Source organism: Psittacula echo (assembly GCF_963264785.1).
Source record: "Psittacula echo genome assembly, chromosome: Z".
Taxonomy (NCBI): Eukaryota; Metazoa; Chordata; class Aves; order Psittaciformes; family Psittacidae; genus Psittacula; species Psittacula echo.
In genome coordinates this window covers 75,269,398-75,295,355 of record NC_137742.1, presented here as the reverse complement: position 1 = coordinate 75,295,355, position 25,958 = coordinate 75,269,398, and the positions used below count along the sequence as shown (strand labels likewise).

Sequence of the window (25,958 nt, the reverse complement as noted above, 5' to 3'; positions counted from 1 at the left end):
CTTAAAATAATATCTTATTACAGATTCAACCAACTCTGGAGACAACATGTACACTTTAATGAATGCAGTACCACCCGGACCCAACAGACCTAATGTAAATATGACTCTAGTTACATACTTCTTCGAATTATGCAGCTTTTTTTTTTTTTTTTAAATCCAAACACTATGTTTCCATCACATATCATTAATACTAAGTTTATAATTCTTATGGGTGACACTTCAGTTGCTTCCCCTCACCATGTACTTTTTTGTTTCCCAAATTATGTCAATACATGCAACATAAAGATTGGAGCATATTCTTCTACATAGAAAAGACCTTAGAAGCTCTGCATGTGGATTTTAGGGATGTCTGTGATGCAATAGACTTTGGTGTGGTAGAACATCATCTTAGGAGCTGCCAGTAAGCATTAGTTTCAACATGATTCAAACTTCTGTTCAAATAAAAGTATCTATCCTTGAAAAGGGAGGAGAAAATTGCTGAAGGTGACTCAGTATTATGTTGCCCTCCTCTTCTGTGAAAGAGGACAATATAAATGCTTCTGAGAAGAAACCAACTTCCCTGTTTGTCTAAATGGGATGTTAAAAATGAAACCTATTGACAACATTTAAATATTTGCCTAATGAACTAGTTAACTTCTGACTATTTAGCCTAAACTTCAGCATTTCTAGTGCTTACAAAAATCTGGATTCTCAGGTAGAACTTGAATCTTTGATCTTTCTCTACAGCTTCAGTTTTGTTGTATTTCTCTTTTTTACAACCACATTTCATTTAATCATGATCCGTATTATGGGCCTTTTGGAGAAGAAAAAAGGAAGTCAGTAAGACTAAAAATATAGTTATTTAGATACTTCTAAATCATAACACCGTGTATTCTATTTTTTTTCTCTATGATGTTAATGTCATTAAGTATTTGAAGAATAAAATGTAAGATTAATATCTGAAATTAGTCAGAAACTCCACAAAGGTAATGTGGAGTAGTCAAACTGTCAGTATAAGGTGGGCCTTGAAAGCTGTTAATTAATTAGTTCATTGAAGGGAATCATAAAAGTTTCCTGTAACCCCAATAAGAGTACACCTAGGTCAGCACTAGCAGGTTTGAAAGTCATACCCAAGGTTTCGAAGTAAATAATAAATTATTCCTAAGCTATATTCCAGCTTACAGAGAGGTGAGAGTTTCATGAAGGTAATATTGGGAAAAGTTAAAAGAAACAATGATGTTTTCGCAGTCTTCACATGAAATACTTTAATTTGACTTGCACATTCAGACATAGGACTGTGCATTTTTCCTTCACTTTTTTTTTGGGGGGGGGTTGGGGTTTTGGGTTGGGGTTTTTTTCCTGGTTTTGGGGGGGTTTTGTTTGTTTGGTTTTGGTTTGTTTTGGGGGGGTTTTTTGTTTTGTTTTGTTTTTTAATCCTAACAAATATTTTCTTTTTATTAGATTATCTACAAGAAATTGTACAGTAATATCAGTTTTTAATGTCTGGTCGTTTTATAGTTTCCAATGGGGCCAGGGTCAGATGGACCTATGAGTGGACTGGGTGGAATGGATTCACATCATATGAATGGATCATTAGGTAATGATAGTAAATATTACAAGCATTGTGAATATTCTATGACTAGTGGCATTTTCTATGACCAATTCTCTGAGTTATGTGGAAGACTGTGTGTAAAAACTTTTTAAAACCTGAAAAAGCTGTATATACATTAGTGAGAAGTATTAAGATACTCTTTTAAGCAAATGAGTTGGCACCTCTGGAAGAAAAATACTGTGTTTTATTTATATTAGAGAGTATAGTTTTGATGCAGTTAATGAAAAGCAGTCTGAAAGCATACCATCACAGTAATTTAGAGGTGAAGGCTTAGGAACTATTTTTATTTACCTCTGCTCCTCTTTGAAAATCTTGGGAAGGTATCATTGTCAAATGCTGATGCATTTTCTTATCAATTACCTGGAAGTAAGTTATTACCTATTTCGATGTATGTGTTAAGCTGGTTTTATTCTAACATTTATATATTGTCATCTGTTCCATACTTAGCCATATGTCTGTTAAGTTTATTACTCTGTACCCACTAGCTTCAGACAGTTGCCAATTTTAATGCATCCAAAAGAACATGAGTTCTGGTCAGAGCATGCAGAGGAAGACGGAACAGTGTACTACTTGGCTCTTGGCACTGTGATTTTTGAAGGCCTTGTATCTAGGGGAGAAGCCTTGCACAACTGTGCAAAATATACACTGTTTTATCTCCTGACTATCCTAGCAAACTGTCTGCTCTTACTCTTTGCTGGAAGCCTGACAGATGTCTGAAAGGGATTTTAAGAAGCAAGCTACAGCTAAATAAATTGCACTTATGCCTTCCTCTTCCATGCTTGCAAGGTAAATAAATACTCTGATTTTATTTCTGCTCCTACCCTAGCACAAGGCAAACAGCTCTGAATAGAGTTCTTATGTTGTACTCTTCACTTCTGTCTGCACCAAGGGGTGCCAGTCATGCAGGCAACAGGGTGGAACTTCAGGCTGTAAGGTTCTTTAGGTTTTTCCTCTTCTATCCTCCTAGTCCACCAGCAGTGTTCTCTTGTGCCTCCCACAAGGGGCACCAGCAACACCCTACTGAGCAGTGTTTTTCTTTATGGGGAGAAACCCAAGCAAGCTAAACACAGGTCAGGCAGGCAGAAGCCAAGCTGCTGGTGCTCCTCTTGCTGTTATCCCCAAACAAAAGCTCTGTCACTTTCCCAGCACAGGCATGGACCAGCCTAAACTCCACATGGTTTAAGTCCATACTTCCATGGTGGGTGGAGATGTGTCACTCACAGCCCAAAAGCTGGAGGTTGTGAGACAGGAAATACAAACTGGTAGGACAAAGGGAGAAATCTGAAGAGGCTATGTCAGGTTGGGAAAAAAACAGCTATCAAACCTTATTTGCAGACATGTTCTGAGCAATTAAAATTCAGCAGTACGCATCTGTCTCCTAATAGAATTATCTTTTTTTCTAGGAAAGCATGTCCCCGAAATTCCTAGATTACTTTGCATAAGGACACCTGATGATTTTACAGCCTTTCTTTATATATTACAATCCTAAAGTTGGTTGTTGCTTTAATTAAAAACAATGCACGTTACGTTCAAAAAAATTAAAAATTGTGTAAAAGGTAATAGCATCTTTTACTGGTAGGTTTCTACAGGCTGAGAATTATTTTTGGCTAAAAGAAAATAAATTAAATTGAAACAGTTATGGAAAGATTTTACAGGCATCTAAGCATTTGCTTAGTTATTTTCTCTAGGGAAAGAGTTGAAGTGCTTAGTCAAATTAATGATGACTGCTTTCTAGGGGTAACTTCATATCTAAATTAGAACCTGAGTTCTTTAAGGAGAATAGGGCTGGAAGGGATCCTCTGCATTCATTTCCATGCTGCAGTAGGCAGCTGTGTCTCATAATCAGATGGATAAACTGGTCAAGGTCCACCTTGAACTTCTCCAACTTCTTTGACCATAACATTTATATTGGGTACCTGTTCATAGCTCTGATGTTTAGATAGAAGACTTTTCCTGATTTCCACAAAAATTTATCCTTTGGGCTGTGACAAGATAGCTCTTCATAACATTTATGTATCTGATGTATTTATATAGAGAAATCACATTCCTTCTCAGCCTTAATTTGCCTGGCTAAGTATAGTAAGCTATTTCAGTCTTCTTCCACAGCTCCCATTTTCTTGATTGATTTCCCTGATACTTTTCTGGGTTTGTATTCAGTACTCTTGTAGCATACGTCTTTCCTGAAAATAGGTGACCCGAATTGTTTACTGTCTGTTGATGCTAAAAATGCTTTTTTTTGATGCATTCATCCTAAAGTTTATTTCTTCTTTGCCTTACCAGAGTGAGAGCTACAGCATGTGAAAAAAATTCAATAGTCTTGCACTCATTATATTTAATTCTATTTGATTTCTGTTACTCTGGTCCTCAGGATCATCTACTTTCTTCTGAAAGATACTGTCATCATCAGTGTTTGTAATGAATCAAAACCTGAAATCATTCCAGCCAATTTCAGTAGTAGGCTTCTGCTTCTGCAAGCAAAGACACTGATGAAACCCTCCTAGCTGACCTTAGTGATAATAGTGGTCTTTTTTCTTTTTTTTTTTTTCCCCCACAGGAACATCAACTTTTACTAGTTAGTTGTCTTTTTTTTTTTTTTTTTTTTTTTTAAATACAGCTAATACAATGTCTCTCTTGGTGGATAATACCACAAATGAATTGCATTACCTGTACCCTAGATTCTGGAGTTGTGCTGGCTCTCTCATCCTGAAAGGATGCCACCCAAATAAGAGATACAGATCAGAAGTGTTTCCTTATTCTTTTTTCATTTTTTGGTATGTTCATAGAGAAAGGGCTAGCATTATTCAATACTGACTGTAAACTTTTACTAAGAGAGACATTGGGAAGGAAGTGAGATGATGTATGATTGGTTATGTTTTAAAGTATTGCTGTAACACTATATATTTACTACGAAAAAAAAATCTTAGATTATCTTCAGCTTAAAACTAATTGAAAAAATGTCTGTTTTAATTTAAGGCTCAGGAGACATGGACAGTATTTCCAAAGTAAGTATCTAATAAAATATTTGGAATTTTTAGAATGTTTCATCTTAAACATATTTTCTTTGTTATAGTGCTTTTTGTTACGTATCTACATTTTCTGCTTGTCAGCTCTTTGGAAGCTATGCAGACAGCATCAGTATTAATTGAAAATTCAATAACAACATAATAAATGGGGAGTATAAGTAGACTTATTCCCTACTGCTTAATAATGTCTATTAATGGATGTGATTAATTAGGTCCAGTTCATAATCTGATTGATCATGTTATAATCTTCGATACTGTTAAGACAAAGGAATGTAGTTCTAATAATCAATTCTATTTAAATGTAAATTTGGGGAAATGTCATTAGGATGTTACATTTATGCACTGCATGATTACTTTTGTCACTTCTGTAATGCAATCTTAATCATTAATATAAGTTCCTAAAAGCTAGAATAAGAAGTAGTTTCAGAAGTACTATTTTGATGGCATAACCATTAAATAGTTGGAAATCAATGCGAATTTAACTTGAAGGGGTTTTCCATCAATGAAAATAGTACTGTGCTTGAATGGTATTGATAAAGTGACCTTTTAATATCTGCATAATACCTTTTAATAGCTGCATGCAGGATGTGTCCGAGGCCATTGCTGCTCCTGTGAGGGAGCGATCCTGTATTTTTGCATATTTTTTGTTTATAACATTTTCAAGCTCTGCAAAATGATGGATTGAAATGACAGTGTTGCCTTAGATGTGCAGTGATGGATTCAATAAAAGCCTCCAATGAGTTTATAACCATACAGCATTTTTTAAATCAATACCCGTATCTTTTCTTCAGTATCTTTATTGCAAACTGCAGAATTTTTTGCAAAACCCCAAAACATTTCCATTAGCTTGCCGTAGGGTTATTTTTAACAGCCTGTGTTCAACTGACTGGTATTAAGTGTCAGTCTATGTGCTAATACAAATATCAGGAGTTTTGAAAACTTGGATCCAAATTTATCTGGAAGTCTTGCGATTTCTTAAGCTTAATAAATCACTCATGGAAATCATGTTTGATGCATGTCTTTTTCAAATTACTAAAAGAAAAATGCTGTCCCAGTGATGGGCATTGTTCACTAAAGTTAATATAGCTTGGAGTGTGTGATGCTCAAGTCCAAGCACAGGGTGTCACTGGAGTAAAATGCATATTAGAAAAGCAGATGATGCATTCCCAAGAGATTAGGAAAATCAACCCAGTCTTGGTAGAATCACTACATCTCACAGATTTCAGAGCAGATTTTTCTAGAGAAGATTTTATTGTAATTGGCTGAACATCAAAACATTAAGATTTTATGAAGTAGATTGAGATGGGAGAAATAAATGAGCTGAAATGATGCATATTAAATAAACATTAATAACTAGTGATACTTGAAGTGCCCATAAAATTTGTGCAGGCATCAAAGACATTCTTGCTTTGGAGAAACCCAGCTAGTGCTACAAGGCTAGACCTCATACTGGCCATAAAAGCCCAGAGGAGTTGCTACAGAAGTGTTTACATCAGGAATTTGAACCTTTGGGGCTGGTGTACTCCAGCAACTGCAGAATTTCAAAGCTTTGCACTACACAGAGCAAGATAAAACAGGGGTGAATTCCCCAGGAATGAACAAAAGTGTGGGAGCATCACATAAAATAAATGTGACAAGGCCTTAGTGAGTTTTAAACTTTATATTCATAGATTTTAAGGCGAGAAGGGACTGAAACACTGTACAGTATGACCTTTTGCATAACACAGGCAACCAGACTTCCCTGAATTAATTCCTGCTTAAGGTACAGTAGCTGTGGTTGAACCAAAGCAGTATTTTCAGCATTTTTCAAGCTGTGGATCCCAAAATATCTGCAGTACTAACTTCACTGAATAGCAAACTTAATTGTCTGATGTTAATCAGCTAGTTAGGCTTTTACTTGTCTTTGATGGACGTGTTGCCCAGTGATTTCTGGAGATCTGGGGATCAGTTTGAGAAGCAGTGAACTAGGCTGAAGAAAGCAGAAGGCTTGGGTTATGGGTTTTGACCCAACATTAGAAGCTGCATTTTAGATGCTAATAAACAAGTCATGTGTGTATGTCACTTGGGTAATTAATTTTATATTTAACCTATAAGTGAAAATAAATACACCAAGATGAACTCATATACATACTTCGCTATTGAGACTTAGAATGGTCATCTTCCCTCAGGGGAATATGGCGAAAGAGGAGCATGCAGAAGAAGTCATAACTATCCCATCCCCTTTTCTATTCAGTGAGCACTCCAGTGTACATCTTTAAAGTGCCAGTATAGAGAGCCTTTGTAGTTCTAAGGGAAGTGGCAAGGAATGAAGGGGACTTTATCTTTCTTTAATGTTTCCAATTTTTCATTCAAAGTTTGACCTATTGCAGATTTAGTTATACTAAATGAAGACTGCATGCAGGTATTTTCAAAGTGCAAAATACCTCTTTGGGTTGTTTGGTTTTTTTTTTTTTTTTTTTTAAAGAAATCTCTGTGCTAACAGATGTAGCATAGAGGATTATAATTGAGGTAACATAAGAAAAAGAGGACAAATTCACTTCGGATTCTTACAGCCATTATGATTTGGTCGTTTTGATCAAGTTCACTACTTGGAATTACATTTTGTTAGCTTGCCCATTGACTGCACTAGGTTTGTGTTGAACTTGTTATGACATATCAGATTTGCATTTGTATAAGTAAAATCTCAACAGCAATATTGCATTCAGTTTTCTGGATCAAACGAAAACCAGAAGAACTGTGATAGACGTAAATGTTTAATGCTGACGTTCATGACTTCACTCCTCAGTTTCCTTGACTGCTCCTTTTCCATCACAAATCATCTATAAGTAGGAATCTTAACAGTTATGGAAAGAGAATTGCCCGTGCTTCAGGCATGGTAGGGTACCGCCAATCAACTTTCTAAAACCACCTAATTATAGTGCTTACAATAATCATGTACTGGCTATTGACTCGGAATAAGTTCTGTCGCAGTTACGTTGTTTCATAGAACCATAGGATAGTTAGGGTTGGAAAGGACCTTAAGATCATCTAGTTCCAATACCCTTGCCATGGGCAGGGACACCTCACACTAAACCATGTCACGCAAAGCCTCATCCAACCTGGACTTGAACACCGCCAGGGATGGAGCATTCACAACCTCCCTGGGCAACCCATTCCAGTGCCTCATCACCCTCTCAGTAAAGAATTTCTTCCTTATATCCAATCTAAACTTTCCCTGTTTAAGTTCTAACCCGTTACCCCTTGTCCTAGCACTACAGTCCCTGATGAAGAGTCCCTCCCCAGCATCCTTGTAGGCCCCCTTCAGATACTGGAAGGCTGCTCTGAGGTCTCCACGCAGCCTTCTCTTCTCCAGGCTGAACAGCCCCAACTTTCTCAGCCTGTCTCCATACGGGAGGTGCTCCAGTCCCCTGATCATCCTCGTGGCCCTCCTCTGGACTTGTTCCAACAGTTCCATGTCCTTTTTATGTTGAGGACACCAGAACTGCACACAATACTCCAAGTGAGGTCTCACAAGAGCAGAGTAGAGGGGCAGGATCACCTCCTTTGACCTGCTGGTCCCACTCCTCTTGATGCAGCCCAGGATACAGTTGGCTTTCTGGGCTGCGAGCGCACACTGCCGGCTCATGTTCATTTATTCCTCGACCAACACCCCCAAGTCCTTCTCTACAGGGCTGCTCTGAATCTCTTCTTTGCCCAACCTGTAGCTGTGCCTGGAATTGCTTCGACCCAGGTGTAGGCCCTTGCACTTGGCATGGTTAAACTTCATAAGGTTGGCATCAGCCCACCTCACAAGCATGTTAAGGTCCCTCTGGATGGCATCCCTTCCTTCCAGCGTATCAACCAAACCACACAGCTTGGTGTCATCACCCTTTCTTTAAATAGCTGAATCCTGAAAGCATTTGCTGAACATTACAAAGGTGGTTCCTCACTTTGTAAGGAAAAAAAAAAAAAGCCAAATGAAAAAAGGAATTTTATCTTCATGAGTCTGTATATTGTTATTATTTATTAGCATGTCAGTCAGACCAAGAGACTGAAAATGTTGCTTAAAACACTATTGTATTAAGCTGTGTGCAAGCAAATGGCAAAAGTGCAGCTCCTCCTGTGAAAAGGTTTGTGAGCCCAGTCCAGTGTCCAGCTGTTACTCAGGAATCTTTTGTCTAAAAGACTCTTGTTCACTCTTTTACCCAAGAAGGCTGTGTGTTAGCTGTATTCAGAGGTTTACTACTTGAACAACACTTGTGAACTACTTGTGAAACTGTATTTCAATAAACTGTGAACACTATGAGGAAAGACCCCAGACACAGGCCTTTGTGAAGGTCTGTGTAGACCAGATCCATCCATAGCTCTACCTTTAAGTACATATTTCTAAGTCATGTATGTCAAGGCACACACTCATAGACTTCACTGCATTTGGCCACATGATTTAATGTAGTGACAGAACTGGCTCGTATCCTGATGCAGCTATTGTAACCTTCCTGATTTTAGAAGATATTTCAAGAAGAACTTGAAAGCAAGAACTGCAGGTAAATAATTCTTGCTTTAGGTCATTAGGAAGCATTAGTTTACAGGCTAAAATTAGTGACCATCATGCAGACCCATGCAGAGGCTTATTTTTTGTCTTTGAAAATCCCAGTGCATTGCACAATGCATTTTAGTGCACTACAGTATCATGTAAAGTGTGCCTTTGGCACACCTGGTGAAGCTGGGAAGTGGACTGCAGTCTTCGACACTTAATCTGTATTTTAAAATCTTATTTAACAGAACTCTCCCAGTAATATGAGCATGAGTAATCAGCCTGGCACTCCCAGAGATGATGGTGAGATGGGTGGAAACTTCCTCAACCCTTTTCAGAGTGAGAGTGTAAGTATTTCTTTACCTGTTTTCTTGTTTGTTTTGTTATTTCCTTTTACTTTGTGAAACTTTAGCTCTGTAATTGTGTTTAAAAAAAGAAAAAATACAGCAATAAGAAACAGTTTTGTAGCTATTTGTAATGCAGTACTGTGCCTCACGTTCTTATTAGGTTCTAAAATTATAGTATTTATGGATTTGACAAAACATTGTGCAAAAGACTGCTAGAAGTTGAGCTGAAACTGGAAAATGCGGGAAGTGTAGATTTACTACAGAAATTTCCAGATTAAGAGGTCAGTTATCACCGAAATATCTGTTAAACAGTAATAATTATGCATCACATATTCAGTAGTGTACAATGGGTGTTTGTTAGGCAATATCCAAGCAGCCTAAATACACATAATCAACAGATCCTTACACCTGAGTGTTTTCAATGTATGGCTGCCCAGCCTTCAACTCATAAATAATGTGTTTTGTAGGGAATGTATTTTTGGAACAGGATTTTCATTGAAGGATATGATCAGAGCACAGGTATATCTCACGTTGCAAAGAGGCAGAAAAAGCAAAGGTTCCCTCTAGTGTTCATTCCGGCTTTTTGAAATGGAGAATGCTTGAGGCAGCAAAATGTGGTATAAACTACATTACAGAGCAAGCCCATGGTGTTTTCATACTCATGTATCTGAAGCTGAGTTTCTAAATCCACATTTAGGTTCCTAAATAGGAGTGGCCTGATTTTTCAGAAGTGCTGAGTGACTTCAACACTTCTATTATTATTGGAAATCACTGCTGCCCAAAGTGAGTGCAACTTCATTAACTGTGGAGTGGTGAACTTCAGCTCAGATATTATGACAAGTAAACTGTCCGCTCACAAAACAGTTGAATTTCAAGGCAAATTTAATGGGAATCAGATTGGGCGTGGGGGTGGGTTTGCTTTTTCAACCTAGTGAAGAAGCAGACTTTCTGCATGTTAGCTGTTGATGTCTTCATAGCGAGGGCACATGTTCACATGTTCCGATTGTGTGGAGTATTCAAGAAAAATGCTTTTTACAACTCAAAAAGGCTGCTGTTTCAACATCTGCCAAAAAAAAAACCAGTCATCATAGAACCTCCATTAAATGTAATCCTTGACTCTCAATTTGGCATACTTTGTACTGAAGGCAGGCAGCCTGGTCAGCAAGCAGGCCAGTTTAGGAGACTAAGGTCATGGAAAGAAGGACATCAGCTGTACTGTAGATCAGTTTTGTCAGGCACTTCCTGGATTCTAGGTGCACCTAGATGTTGTTTACCTACCTGGAAGAACCTGGGACTCAGTTTTCCCAAGGTTTTACGTGAGATGTATAACTACAAGGCATACATTATACATGCCACGTTCATTTAGGTATGGGTTCCTCTCTAACACAAGTCACACTGTAGTCCTTGGGAACTGTTTTGCTTTCTGATTTGTATTTTATTACTTGGCTACTTAGAGTAGGCATTATTATGAAGTTCTTCTCATGCAAATTTGCTGTTCACCAAGAGTTTTGGCTGGGGGTGGGGAACAGTGCTTGGCTAATAGTAAGTTAAAAATCACAAACACATTTAGATATCTGTTGATTCCTTATCCAAAGTGATTACTCAGGTACTTTGGCTCAGTGCAGGAAATAGGCTTTGCTTTAAGCATTTGAGCTGGTCTCTGTGGCTAAAGATAAGCATGTTCTTTTGTTTGGCAGGACATGATGGAAGTAGCCCTAAAGCAGTCAAAACATCACAGACATGACAAGGCATAAATAGACTTTACCTAGATAGTCCATTACCGTACCCAAATAGTCCAATCTATACAGTTTACATGACTGGGAAGACCTATCCAAGATGCTTTTTTTTTGTAATATGCTTGTTTGGAAATGGCCAGCTTGAAACTCTAGCTTTGGCAGGATTTTTATTGCATATCTGTTCTTGCAAAGGCAAATTTATCTTTCTGTTTCTTATATCAGTTTTCATAATGCTAATACTTCTTGCATTTGAACATTTTCCTGAACTCAGAAGATTTTAGGCCAAATTAAGTGTTGCTGCAATCTACAGTTTTCAATTTAAAAACAAATTAGGCATACAGATACGCACTTTTTCGAGGCATTGTGGTGTCCCATTGATTACTGTGATGAAGTACTGCTAACTTGAGGGAAACTATAGCTTGCATAAGGGCTGCAGTTCAATTTGTGTTACAATAATAACATAATGTGGTGATTGAATTTTTGTTTCACACAAAGGAGAATGACCACTGATCCTTGATTCAGTTTGCCTCGTAAAATTGGTAATGCAGAATAATGCAGACCAAAAGCCTAGTTTAATTCCAGTCTTACATACCTTTACTCCTTTCTTCACATAAAGTAATAAAAAACTCTCCAAAATAAGTATGTGGTTCAGCTAACCATAAATACAACTGGTCTTCTTGAGATAAGTTAAATCCCCCCAGTATCCAACACTGACCAGGAAAATGTGTGAGGTATTGGTTCATCACACTACCCAGGTAAGACCAAAACACTCTTCAAGAAAGTTGACTTTATCAGCAATAGCTGTACTTTCACATAATGAGAGAAACAAATTGAACTACAGCCTCAGGCTACAGGACAATTTTAGGAAGAAGTTCAAAGAACATGTTGACACTCGAACCCGTTGCTGTGGTCCAGAACTGGGTTTAGTTACCTGGGGGGGGCAGGAAAAATGGTTGTTAAAATGTGTATTCCTCTTTTTCCAGTACTCCCCTAGCATGACAATGAGTGTGTGATCCGTTAACAAGTCTCGCCATGAAGACCACAGTGAGTTGGCCCTCTTCAGAGAGCTACTGCAGAAGAAAATTATTCGTCCCAGTGTACAGTTTAACAAAAGGATCTCAGACACAATCAGACCCACCTTTTTTTTTTTTTTCCTACCATCTCCCCTGTTTTGTCAAGAAAGTGGGTCCCAAACATGATTGAGATAACCATAAAAAGTGACATTAAGAGAACTGCCCAAGATGGAACTGCAAACAATTTTCTGTGTATGTACATGGGTGGGTTGATATATATGTATGTCTGTGTGATACAGAAATACACACATACATACATAGACCTGCAGGATATTGTAAAATATTATGACATGACATCTTAACTAGAAATGAGAAGTAGGGACTTTTATTCCTTTTTTTTTTTTTTTCCACGTTTACATTTTAATTATTAAAAGTTGCTTTTTTTTCCCTCTCCCCTCCTGACCTGTTTTATGTTGCATATGTCACTGCTTTATAAATTATTTTTTATGATGAACTCAAATGATAAATTCTTCTGATTTTGTTAATGTCTGCCATTATAGATAGGAATCAAATTGCTTATAAGAGCTTTCATTAACTTGTGTTTGATACCAGTTACCCTGTGAATTACAAATTGTACTGTCTCAAGAAATAGAAGAAAGCTCAACTTAAATTTTTTTGAGAAATTTACTAATTTTCACTTAGTTTGGGGATTTTTTTTATACTTTGCCTTTAAAAAAAGAAGCACTGAGGGTTATTTTTCTTCCTGAATTGAAGCCTAATATCTGCAATATCTATTTTAAATGGAAGCCTGAATTTGATACAAGAGTCTCAGTTCATATAGAGTACTATAAGGTTACTGTAAGTGAGCTCCAATTGCTATAGAATCTAGCAATAAAAAGTCAGGGCTTCTTCTGCCCTTGGTAATGAGTTTTGTATTTAGCATGATCTTCCATAGGGGTGGTTCTGCAGTAGAGTCCTTATCACCAAAACCTTTTCTAACAATTATGTTTTCTCATTTTCACTGATTCTCAACCAGATGGTAACAACCCTACTATAAACAGCATTTCCCAAGCCCATTCAGAAGATCAGGTCACCCTGCTATTCAGGCGTGTATTTTTCATCACATTACCAGAACTAATTCCCTCAAAATTTTCAGTAAACAGCCTTTTTCTTCTTTTTTTTTTTTTTTTTTTTTTTTCCTGAGCAAAAATGATGCAGTAAACTTTTTATGACTGCTGGCCTTGTGAGGGTCTCACTTTCGCCATGAACAGAAGAGAAAATACAGTGTGGGCCATTTTATAAGGAGGTCAGCCTATATTAGACATGAAAGCTGAGGACAGAATGGAGAAAGGGTATATGGTCTTAAAGGAAATGTTTCTGGAAGCAATCCCATGTCTCTTCAGGCAAAGCTCTAAAACCAAGGTTATGGCACATGTAGTTCCTAGTAACTTCCAGCTCCCCCAAGAAAACAAAAGTTTTCAGTTGTGTAGAGATCAAAAGGTTGATGAACAGCAATGAGGCCAGGAAGAGGCTGAACAAAAGTTCATGCCACAGACAAAAACCAAAGTCTTCTCCTTAGACTTTGCATATAGAAGAGCTACTTACATCGGAGGAGCAGTTCTGAGATGTGCTATGGCTGTGAAGGCTTGCAAGGACTTTTTTTTCATGAACTTATGATAAGGAAGGGCATGCAATGGACTCCTTGTGACAGCAGCTGCACCCAATGGGATGTGCAAGGAATACTACAATCTCCTAGCTCATTTTTATTTACATATATTATATTTGTCTAATGAATATAATATATATATAATATATGGAAATAAAAAGGTGTAACACTTGTTACTCTCTTGTTAGGGCTATTTAAAGATGAAACTCTTGGAGGCTTAAAATGATCTTAAAATATTAAAGATTTTGGCAGCATCACTTTTAAGTGGTAATAACTACTTTGATTTGTTGTAAACAAACTAGATAGTCATTACATGATTTTGTGGACTTAATTCCCAGTGACTATGAAGGTTGCATTCATCTGCTTATCTTTGTAAAACACTCTGTTGCTGTCCCAAAAGATGCTAGAAGCCCCTGCTATTGATTTGAATTACAAAACCACAAAAATCAGATCTAATTTCCTCAGATAGTTTGCTGTTGTCACTGATACCACTGATTTCAGTGGCTGTGTCCCCAGTGCACTGCAGAGTCCAGGTGTCCTTCCAGCCTGCATTTGACACCTATATTATCCATGGTAGTCTTCCAAGAAGGACATTTGTGCCCAGCCAAGCGGTCATTTGCCACTGGACTAAGATAAAAGGATACACCTGGACTATGCTTCAAATGCCAAAGCCCATTCATGCACCAAGTGTGCCCCAGAGTGAGGTCTTACACCACTGAATGCGTGTGGGGTCTGTTCTGTATCTCCAGGAAGCTCCTGTGCTGTCGTGTGCCAAGCTGGAGCTCCGGCAGGCAAGCAGTGTGTCCAGTGACCACCTGACAGTATCACTGAGGCCTCTCTTACAAGACAGAATATGTGCCGCTGTAGCATTATTAATCAGAGTAAGGTTTTAGATTAATCAGAGTCTTGATTTTTTTTTTTTCCTTCTTTCTGAATTTTGCTTTGTCTGCAATATTTTAGCTCATATGCACCTGTTCAGGATGAAAGTCTGACCATTAAATCAAACCTTTGCAGAGAAGCACCTTAAATGCAACTGCCAGCACATATTGAATAAATTTTTAGAAATATCCTAGTTTATATAGAAGAGTATAACATCCTTTCAGGCACGTATGTTTTCTTCTGTGGCTCTTTCAAACTCCTTTCTATACAATTTTTCTTACTGCCATCATGCCTTTGTTTCCCCTTTCCATTTCTTTTTCAAACCATTTATACAGATCAAACATTTAATACTGTTACACTGATCCTGCAGTGTTAATCTGGGTAGATACATTCCTGGCTTCAAAATGAACAGGACCAGGCCCTGCTTCTTGTAGCCTGTCCTTCACTGCTAGTTACTAGGTATGTCCAGCACCTCTCATTCGTACATAGTCTCGCAGACTGAGGGAACAAAAGATGTGCAAGCCTGCAAAATTATAGATTTGGAAAATCTCCTTGAATACTCTTAATCTTGCATATCTTAATTGCTAGAATTTTAATCAGATATAATGAAACCTAATCATCTTGCTTTCTGTAGCGGATGCTTACATCCCTATGCTTATGTACATGAGTAGAGTTACTTCATGTGCATTGGCAAGCCCAGGTGATAATACCATACATAGTTTCTGCAGCTGAACTATAAGAAAGCAGTCTTATGTGACATTCAACTTTAAAAATCATAGGTGTCCCTTTGGGTGTTGGTTTGGTTTGGAGTTTTTTTCTAATATGCATAGAGCTCTTTGCTTGTTCACTTCTTTTCTTTCGGTTATAAATCCTTGTAGGATTTCCAACATATCTACAGTATTAATGTGGAAAGACTATTTTCATGCATTAACTTACTCCCACTTACATTTCTAATACTTTAGATACCAGTGTGTAATGTAACTGCTCGTTTATACGTTTTATTACACAACAGCATTACTGATGTCAGAACTTGTCCAGCTCTAGGAGGAATTCTGTTTTAAGTGATGCAGGGTATTTTCTTTACACTTGATTTTAATGTAGATTTCTTTTTATTAACACAGAAATAAATAGACCATGGTCCTGTAAATGGTTCTTTCAGGCAAAGTCAAAGTAAGGCTTTTTAAAAACAGAAGTGATGAAACCGTAGAGTAGCAGAAATAGGGAGTAATGGATGTCTCGTACTGTGAGAATTCTGGCAAATAGTCTGTCCTTGTACAAATCAGCTGAAACTAGGATTCACTTGTGAATTTCACAGTGAAATTTTATCTGCGTCATAAGCCTATGAAAAGGAGTGTTCTTACCCAGATTTTATCTCCATGTCTAATTCTTGTGTAGGCAAGAATCAGATTTAGGGCAAAGAAGCAGCCATACAAATCACATGTAAAGCATGTGGCTTGACATGCACATTAAAAAAATATCTGGATATTTGCATGTAGGGGTTATATTATTTTCTTAATTGCAGGAGCATGAGGAAGAAATGCAGTTGCACTCTTGTGTTCCCCCCTCCACTATACAGTGAGTTTGGTGTGTGTAAAAAAACATGTCCATAACATTCAATAACACTGAGTCTTTGACATGCTGCACAGTGACATAAATGTGCCTCGAGTTGACTTGAGGGCATCTCAGAGTGACAGTCCCCAGATGAGAGGATCGTCCATCAGCCTGTGGCTGAGGCCAGATTTGCCATTTTTTGTTTGGAAGCCCTTCTGGTTGCAGAACCCAGACCAGCAGTGGGTCACACACTCAGAGATGGCAACAGTTTTCAGACTTAACCAGCCTGCTTGCCTCAATGTAGAATGAAATGCCCCATGTCCCAAGATATCCAGCTGCTGTTTTCCCTTGCAGTGGGAATACACAACAATAAATACGTAGGCTGTTTATTTATTTCAAATAATTCAAACTAGGAAGAAGGGAACAGTCTTGCTTCTTTATCCATAGCAATTCATATGTCAAAAGGACAGCTTCTTGAACTGGCTAGAAATCATGTGAATTTTACCCTGTTCTGTGGCTTGCAAATGAAATACTGCCTGTAAAGATGATTTGGAATTAGATGAGTAATTTAATGAGGGACCAGCTGTTCCAGTATTCAGTGTTGAACATTTTACTCTTCTTTTTCCCTTTGCCAGTCAAAATGAATTTTCAGCTGATACATACTGCAGCGATTTCTATTTCTCAGCTCAGTTAATTATTTTTAAGTGTAATCTCCTGTTTCTAGTCAGCTTTGATTCTTTTTTGTTGTGGTGGCTAAATAAGGACTGGAGTTTTCCAAGATCTGACCCTACAAATTTGCATGTCCAGAACATAAAATGGAGCTTAACAATAAAAAAGAAAAAAAAAAAAAAACAAGAGATTAGTGCAGGTGAATTTATTTTTCTTTCATTCATGAAATGCCATGGCTCCTGTTCCAAACCCGCTTGGGTTTGGTCAGGCCCAAAGGATGAGAATCCTGACAAAAGCACCTATTTCAAATAAAACTCAAAAATACTCTTCCAACAGTGACAGCTCATTTCTCTTCAGAGTGATCATACTTAAGGATATAATTCAGGATTTAATGATATGAAAACAACTATAAAGATTCAGTGCACTCAGAAATGAATGAGTTAGATTTAAATGTTACTGTGTGCAGCTTCCTCTACTTTCCTGACAACCCTGTAAGCTGCCGCTCATGCCAGTTGTCCTGCTGAAACAGATGAAACCACTCACGTAAGGACATTTTTTTGGTAGGATTTCACCCTAATCTGGATGAAATATGTAATTTATCCAAGGTGTGACATTTGGCAGATGTATAAACTGAATACACAGAGCAAAATACAGAGGGTCTGTTGAAATTAAAAAATTGATGTCTCAACCTGAAAAAAAGCAACCAAAAACAAAACCAAGGAAAGGTCCTTATCTGAAATACTGCTTCGAGTACATGTGTGCAAATTGTCTGCCAGTGTTGTTATCTTGGGAAGAAAAAAAAATACAGTAACAAATCATCTGTTCAGCACATTGAAACTCTGATCCTGAAAACACGGGCAGATTTGTTTGAAATTAAGCCTGCACTTGGTTAATTTTAACTAAATTTCAGAATACAGGCAGTATCCTTCAAGAAAGTGGGACTGCTAATATGCTATAACCATACTTGAGCATGAACAATCTAGAAGCTCAAATTTAGTTTTCCCTAAGCACGTTATTTTAAAGATTCTACCAGTGCAGGTCCATGTTTATGTATTGGTAGTACTGATATGCAGAACAGATTTGGCTTTCTTCTGTTTCTTATTTTATTAAAGCGTTGCTCACTACTACATGAGTTATTTTTGTGAACTTGTCCTTCCATCTTGTTTTCATTTGTGCAGCCATAGTTTCCCTCAACATAGCTAACAGCTTTGCAATTTTAGTCCAAACTTCTGTTTGGTCAGTATTCTTTCAATTTAAGCTTAAAATATGTAAGAAAGCCTCTCATATAATGGGAAGACTTGCCATAAAAATGTATAAAGGTTTTCTTGGGTACATGTTTTCACATTTAATAAAAATGCAGTTTTCAGTTATAATTTGAAATGATCACTTTATAGCCACTATTTAATTTCTATGTGAAAAAGAAACTGAGGAAAAAAACTCCCTTTTATTTATTTGAATTCAGCATCATAAATGTATATTGAAAGACGTGGGTTTGGGAAAAACAGATCAAAATGAAATTTACTGCCTAGTTACAGCCGGACTTTTATGTTGAAAGCTCCTTCCACACCCCCAAAAGTGGATGGCTTAATGTATGACTTTGTAAGAGCCCAATTCACAAATGTAATTTTATTTGTCTATTGCATGTTTTCACAATATCTTGTGGGGGATTCAGGGTGCCCCTTAGCTGTGCAGGGTTCTGTGGTTGTATCTCTCAGAAGAGTAACCGAGTGGTCAAGCAGGCTTGTTCACAGGATCTAGTAATTAAGGACTGGCGATTAATATCCACCAGTGTGCGCTCAGAAACAAGGTATTCGTACGCTACCTCGCTGTTCTCTCGAGAACTTGGACAATTCTTCTTGCAGTTAGGTATGGGGATCCTTCAAGACTTTACAATGCTGAGACAAGAAGAATAATTTTGCTTAGAGAAAACTCTGGCAGTTTAGCACCAGTTTTCATAGAGAATCAGCATAAAACATGGGGATTTTTGAAAGGTGATGCCTTTTCTCAATACCCTGGGTGTACCAGGAAATAGACCATACAATTTAGAAGTTTGGTCTGTTACAGAGATATATACAGTTCCTCAAATTAGGAGGGAATTATAACAATAACCGTGGCCAAACCTATGTTTGTCCCTGTAGAGTGAAATCATCAGCAATCGCTTTTGATGGGAAGAATTATTGCTATGGAACAACTGCTCCAATCCTTGAGGAGCCAAATTATCAACTGGATGAACTGGATATTTGTAGGTTTCATTTCTGTTGTTTCATCTTCATATTTTTTTCTCTCTTATTTGGATTTTCCTAATAAATGTACTGTCTCAGATCTCTGCACAAAAATAAGATCCAATAAATGTACAGAAAGTTATTCAAATCTCTATCTAAAGCCCTACTGCAGAGAGTTTATTTCATTAGAGACATTGAGCTTAACAAGAAATGTGGAGTGGCAGTGCAGCATCCTGAGAGCTCTTACTGTTCAGGATTAGGAAAGTTAGCCTCTCACAGACTCACATTAGACAAGATGATTTCTAGCAGTGACATAAAGCAGCTTGAAACAAAAGCTGATATTTACCATGCAGATTGGAAGGAAATAAAATTCAAACAGATGATCTGTAATTGAAGCAGAGTTTTTACTGGCATAGCTTGGAAAGTACGTTACTGATAACAAGCTTGTTATCAGCAAAACTGGTAGTTAGGGTTCAATAGCTGCTCTCTTTTTTAAAGCAGAGGTGCATCCTGATCCTGCAGAATCTGCAATCCCCAGCAGAAAGGCTGGTCTTTTTGATTCAGGCAGGTTGTGGACCAGGGGCTGCGCTATCCACCAGCCACACCTTTTGTTACACATGAGCAAAGTGCGAATGCCCTTCCAGTGGGTGTCAAAGTCCATCTGTAACAGGAGCATAGAGTGTGTCCAACAGCTTAGCAGAAAAGCAAAGCCGTGTTTGCTAAATTGTTGTCAATAAACATAATGTTCAAAAGCAAGTATAAGTTGTTCCCCAGTCTATTTTAATTTTTCTGATTAACTTGTAGCTTTGATTTGATTTACATTAATGATTACATTAATTTACATTAATGAGTACATTGACGGTTAAGGAAGAGAATACAAGTTCCTAAACTAAGGCTAAAATACAGACATGGAATAGTGGCACGAGTAAAGTGGAAGCTGGAGCTTTCTGTTAGTTGAGAAGCAAGTAAATTTTTATTATCCATAAAATAAACTTTTTAGCCTTATAGTGGCTATTTGAGTAGCGTGACTTAAAATGCTGTATATGCTTAGAGGCCAATTTTGAGGGCTTTTTTTTTGTGGCAAGTATCCCCTTGCAAAAATGTTGCAGTGCATCTATTTCGTGCATGTTTGCCTAAAAACACAAAAACAAATAGATTTTTTCTATGGATTGCTGTATATGCATCTGGCAAACACTTGTTTATGGTGGGAAGAGGAGGAGGGTTTGATAGCTGGTGGGTTAGCATATTTATGTGAATTACTTAAAGCATTGGTAAACTATTGTCAACTTTGTTCACATTGCACAAGATACTCTGTGTAGTCTACTGCTGGCATTATAACCTCAGTGATCCACGCATATTCTGTAAATTCCTGTAGGTTTTGTGTAAGAAGCCTTGTCACCATTGCTTACTACTGTAAATTGTTTTGAAGCAAGAGGTGGCGTTTGATTGTACAGCCATGTGTATTTTATACTACAGCAGTACTTGTTCTCAAAACTTGCTGTTCACATATAGGTAAAAGGTTTGTTAAGCACGCTTAGTGGTTTCAGAATTTATTTCAAACAGCAGCTATATAAGCCATTTGCAGGACTATTAAATGTAAGAGAATTCAACCCAGCTCATACCCTTTCGGGGGCTGGATTTTAGCAGACAACAGGCAGCTGCAGGTTAGCACATTTTGTGGCTCCATGCCGGATATGCAGTGTGTGCTTTTCAACTGCATCAGTGCCAGGACAGAAACCCATCTCTAAGGGTATGCAAGGGATAAAGCACTGCCTTTGTATTGTGTCCTTGTCCCCAGCCACCACAGGTTTTATGTGTGGCAGTGTTTTAAGGAGAATTTAATTCTTTGTCTGTTTATGGAGATAGAAAAATAATCCGAATTCTTGGACGCTGGATTATTTTTTATTACTATTTTATGATATACAACAAAGACCTGAAAATATGTGTGTGTTCTTTGCTGGTTTCTGACATTCAAGTCCTGTCTAAACTGAAAGACAGTAATGAGAAAAGTGAAAAAAGTGGGAAAGTTGAAGGGGATAATTACTTTGATTATTTTAAATTCTGTGTTTTACATGTTTTTATTGATTGTTTAAATGTGTAGGTTAATATTTTGAATAAAGGCAGTCTTTGTTAATGACTTTGCACCTTCACCCTTTCACAGTGAGTACTTTCAATAAATGTTCCTGATGCTTCCAAGCCAGTGTGTAGATAAATTCCCTCTACTTCTAAGATCAGAAAAAAGTTTCTACTGATTATTTCAGCCCTTTAAAAAGAAAACAACATGGGAATCCCATAATCTCAAGTATTTGCAGGTCACATCTGAATGATTAGGCAGGTGTATATTAGAAAAAGAATGACTTTCAATATCAGAAATGAAACTAATGTTCGCACTCCGGTCTCTGGAAGTAAAGAAAACCTCAGTAGTTTTCCAAACGAGCACGAATTAAATTTGTCAATATAAATATTAACATGGAAAACACATTTAAAACTTGATACTGCCTCTGACCTTAAGCATTAATACTGATAATACTGGGGGTCTCACAAATGTTGTGTATTTCCGAACACCCGTATTTCTCCTTCATGTGTGCTTCACTATCAGCATCTACTGTAGTGAGTGAATACATGCCATGCCAAAATTGCTCAAAAGCATAGAGATAAAAAATTCCCACAACATCATAAATACACTGACATCTGTGCGTGTTGATCTGATTTACATTAATGATAATGCAATGATAATTGCGATGAGTAACCACTCCAACTGTAAATTTCTCCGGACCTTATTTGAAACATTTAAAAGCAGCCTCTGGGATGGGTTCAGAAGGGCAGTAGTCTGTGCTGATGAAAGGTCCAACATGCTGCCCAGCTCATAAAACCAAGGTCATAAAATCAAGTCTCACTGTTTTATCTTTTAAAAGATCCTTGCGAGACTTGTGAGCTTGCACGGATTGTGTGGGTCCCTAACCAAAAAGTATTATCTGGTTTGAAGCCTCAGACAAGGCTGACAGCCTGTGTTTTGTCATGGTAATACATTCTACCACATCAGGCATGTTTCTGCTCCAGACTGTGGCCTGATTCATCCTACCTTAGTTTCAGCTGCCTAAAAATTACCAGCCTATGTCTATTCTGTAAGTCAGAGGTGGAACAGAAGAGGATATGCCTCTGGAAGATTTCCCTCTCCACTGGTGAAACCTGCATGCTTTTAACTGCCTACAATTAGTTGGAATGAATCCAAGGCTTTATATTTAGCTTCACATCACTGTACACAAAGGTATCAGTCACACTCTCACTCTTTGCCTGCACTGATTCATTCATTGAAAGCAACACATGACGAAACCATTGCACAGATGAATCAACACCAGACATAGCATATGATGCTTTTAAATTAAGCCCCTGTGAGATTGTAACAAAGATTCTAATGTTCATACATTTCATGGGATGGCTAAAGATTCCTTTCCTGGGAGCTTTAAGGAATAAATTTAGAAGATCCTCAGTTAGGACTGTAAGAATACAGGTAGTAATGGCAGTTTATGGTGGGAATTTTTTGTAAACGTTCAGTACATCTATATGATTTCACATGCTGGTTTGGAAACGAGATCTTTGTGTCAGTGTTACTGTGGGTTAGCAAAGTAAATTTACAGCAGGTTCCACCTCAGGCTTTCACTGAACATCTACATTATTCTAGTTTAACTTGATTACATTTCTTCATTAACTGCTGGTATGAAATCATAAGAGCAGTTGTACCGATTCTTGCTGAAAGCTGAGGAACAGTTGAAGATTAAAACTTGCAAACTTGCACCTTGTCACCTTTACGAAGAGTCCACATTCTCACAGCTGGGCCTGAGACAGCAGCTGAAGTTGCCATATAACTTCATCACACAAAAGTGGGTGTAATTTTTTTTTTGTGAGTTTTAACAGGAGCGGTATTGATAGATTTGCTTTATTTCCCAAGTTGTAAGTCATTCTGTGTTGAAAATTATACACATCTGGTGTAGCTATGAATAGAAGAATTGAGGAATTTTTTTTACGATATGCTAGTACAATCCCTGCTTTGCTGTTCAATATTTCGAGTGCTGAACTTGACCAAAACTTTACGTTCATGGATTATCTTAGCCTCATCTCTGCGTGAAGATGGGTGTGAACTTCCAGTGACTGACTGGGTTCTCAGTGAATTCTGGGACACAGGTAAACAGTTGCAGTGGGGAAAACTGCTGTGGCAGCCACTTTTCACTTTTTGACAACTTTTCAGATGGATAAAGCCATTCTGTCTGTTGTCTGACACTCATCCAGGTTTCTCAGTGGATCACCATGTTCTTGAGTAACTTGATGGGTGTTGTCATCTAGTGGAGGAAAGGTGAGCAAGCTCACCACCCAAGAAAAGTAGATATGTATCTTCCCCAGAAATCATTTATTTTTAGTACTTAACTTTCCATTAACATTGGCATCTTCAGTTGCTATTTTGCCATTCAGTATCTCAAGGTGGTATGAGCAAAAATTTATGAGCATATACAATTTACAACAAATACAGGCTTGTATCATGCCTTTGTAATTTTCTTCAGCTTCAGTGTCTATAAGCTACAAGTAACTTCTTCCCTCTTGGAGTGTTCTTTACTACAAATACAAATATTTACTTTCAAAATAGCAGCTGATGGCTTCATTCATGCTGGCTGTTTTGAATCTTCTGGGCCTAATCTTTATGTTTTTCCCAGGTGAAAATGCCATAGGATACTTACCAGACATAAGCACAATGACATGTCGCTGCAGTGCATGCCATCTCTTAGCCTCTCTCTTAACACGTACTTGCATGCTGGAAATTTAGAAATGCTGCTGTATAAATTGCTACATGGTTTACCCAATACAAGTGTTTTTCTGCATCCCTTTTTTGCTCTAAATTTCAATTAACTTGAAAGTTAGTGATGGCTTGAAAGGGGGTTTTGGAGCACAAAGGATGCAGGGATCAACTCTTCGGTAGTTTACAGACTGCTGTAAATTCATGTCTTCTCAGCAAAGAAACGTAGCGTTTTAGCAGTAACTTCCTAGTAAAAACACTGAGCGTGCTTATCACTTTTAAGATTTTAAGGACTGTGTAATTGTATCTCATTTAATTTTGACACTTAACCAGTAATATTCAATGAGGTATGAACGTCAGTTATATCTACATGTTCAACCAATGCAGCACTGAAAGTTGAACAGCCATGTTTTAGTATTGCAGTTACACAAGAAACCAGTTTTCAAGGAGTTCTGTTTTGATTTTGCTTCTTTAACTTGTTTTCACCACAGAAGTATTTTTCTACATGGTCACCTGAGGCTTCCTTTCACCAAGCAAAACATTCTGTAGCCTTCTGCACTGTGAAGGGGCCTTGCGCTTGCCCAGCAAATCAGCAGAAATTCCATGCAAGCCATAAAATCCTCTTATGTTATCTGTGTTTATGTAATTAAAGCAATTGGGGATAGGAGCTTCAGGAATAACAAGGCCTCTCTACCTTCCATTTTACTCTCTGTCTGTACTTCACAGGGATTCAAGAGTTCTTTTTTTCAAGGCTCAGCTGTGTCTCTGAACCAGTGCAGTCTAAGCCTCCTGTGTGATTCAGTTTATGGAGATAGCATTGGAGCATGAAGATTTACATGTGGTAGCAAGGAGTAATACATGTTTCTGTGGACATGGGCACTTGCAAACAAGTCTGATACCTAGAATTTAAAAAAATAACATCAAGATGGTACCGGTAGATCAGACTCTCTACTATAGTGGGGTTTTTTTTAGCTTTTGTCATTTGTATTTTATTTTGCAGGAGAGGAGTTGGGGAATCTCAGATCACATGGGGAATTTTAGAAGTGTATCACTCAACAATCATTTTATAAAGTCTAACTTCAAAATGCACTATGATTTATTACAAAAATATATTTTCTTCTGTTTGCCAACATGGTTGTTCCATTTGTGGTAAGTTAAACTCAGCAGTTAATTTGTTGCACTGCCTAGCTGCATGAATTCATCCAGTGTACATATGTACCTGTGCAGCATTACTTTGGGTTTTGTATTTGAATTTGCAGTATTGATTATTATTTTTGTATTTTACTTTGCTTCTGTTATTGGAATTGTAGTAAACATAATTTATACATATGATTTTACAACTGTTTTGCAACTGAAAAGTCTTCTTTAAATTGTAAAGTTTTATTGATGCTCATTAAAATGTATAAGAATTATATTAATAACTGTTCTGTGTTTGATGTTCTCTGTACATAAATATTTGTCTATTTATCTGTTTAATGGTGCTCGTGTCTTGCAATTTTGGATACATTTTAGAATAAAGTTTCATTTTACAAGAATTAGTTGTATTTTCACAAGCGGTGTCAAGCCCCCCCCCCCTTTTTTCCCATTAATAACTAGGGTTATGGAAGAACCATACGAATCTGAAACATTTATAACTTCACAGAGTAATACCTTTGTTTCAAGAATATGGAGATATACAGTCTACAAAGATGCACAGCTCTACAGTGTAGTTGATTTACTGCAGTAAGTGACATCTGTATTTAAAACATCACCAAAAAGATCCATTTTGGAGTTATGTCTTGTAGCTGCTGACTCCATTGGTAAAAAGAGATTATGAAGGTGTTAACAGTATCACAATTAGCACATTAGTCTCTTATTTTCCAAGGAACATTAAAGCTTTATAGTCATGCATTCATCTGTTTAAATATAGAAGAAATTTTGGTAGAAACACAAAAACTAATTCTAGATGATGGCCTTCTGTAG

General features: G+C 37.5%; 1 protein-coding gene across 4 annotated transcripts in view; it reads left to right on the top strand.

Moving 5' to 3' along the window:
- SSBP2 (single stranded DNA binding protein 2) overlaps positions 1-21,406 on the top strand; it is a 186,301-nt gene extending 164,895 nt beyond the window's left edge. For all 4 annotated transcript variants that reach the window (XM_080638072.1, XM_080638070.1, XM_080638069.1 and 1 more), the window contains 5 exons: positions 24-94; positions 1,498-1,576; positions 4,565-4,593; positions 9,376-9,474; positions 12,194-21,406. In XM_080638072.1, coding sequence (XP_080494198.1) covers positions 24-94; positions 1,498-1,576; positions 4,565-4,593; positions 9,376-9,474; positions 12,194-12,223 — 308 coding nt within the window. In that variant the 3' untranslated portion in view covers positions 12,224-21,406. The remainder of the gene's footprint in view (positions 1-23; positions 95-1,497; positions 1,577-4,564; positions 4,594-9,375; positions 9,475-12,193) is intronic.
- Positions 21,407-25,958: the final 4,552 nt, after the last annotated feature.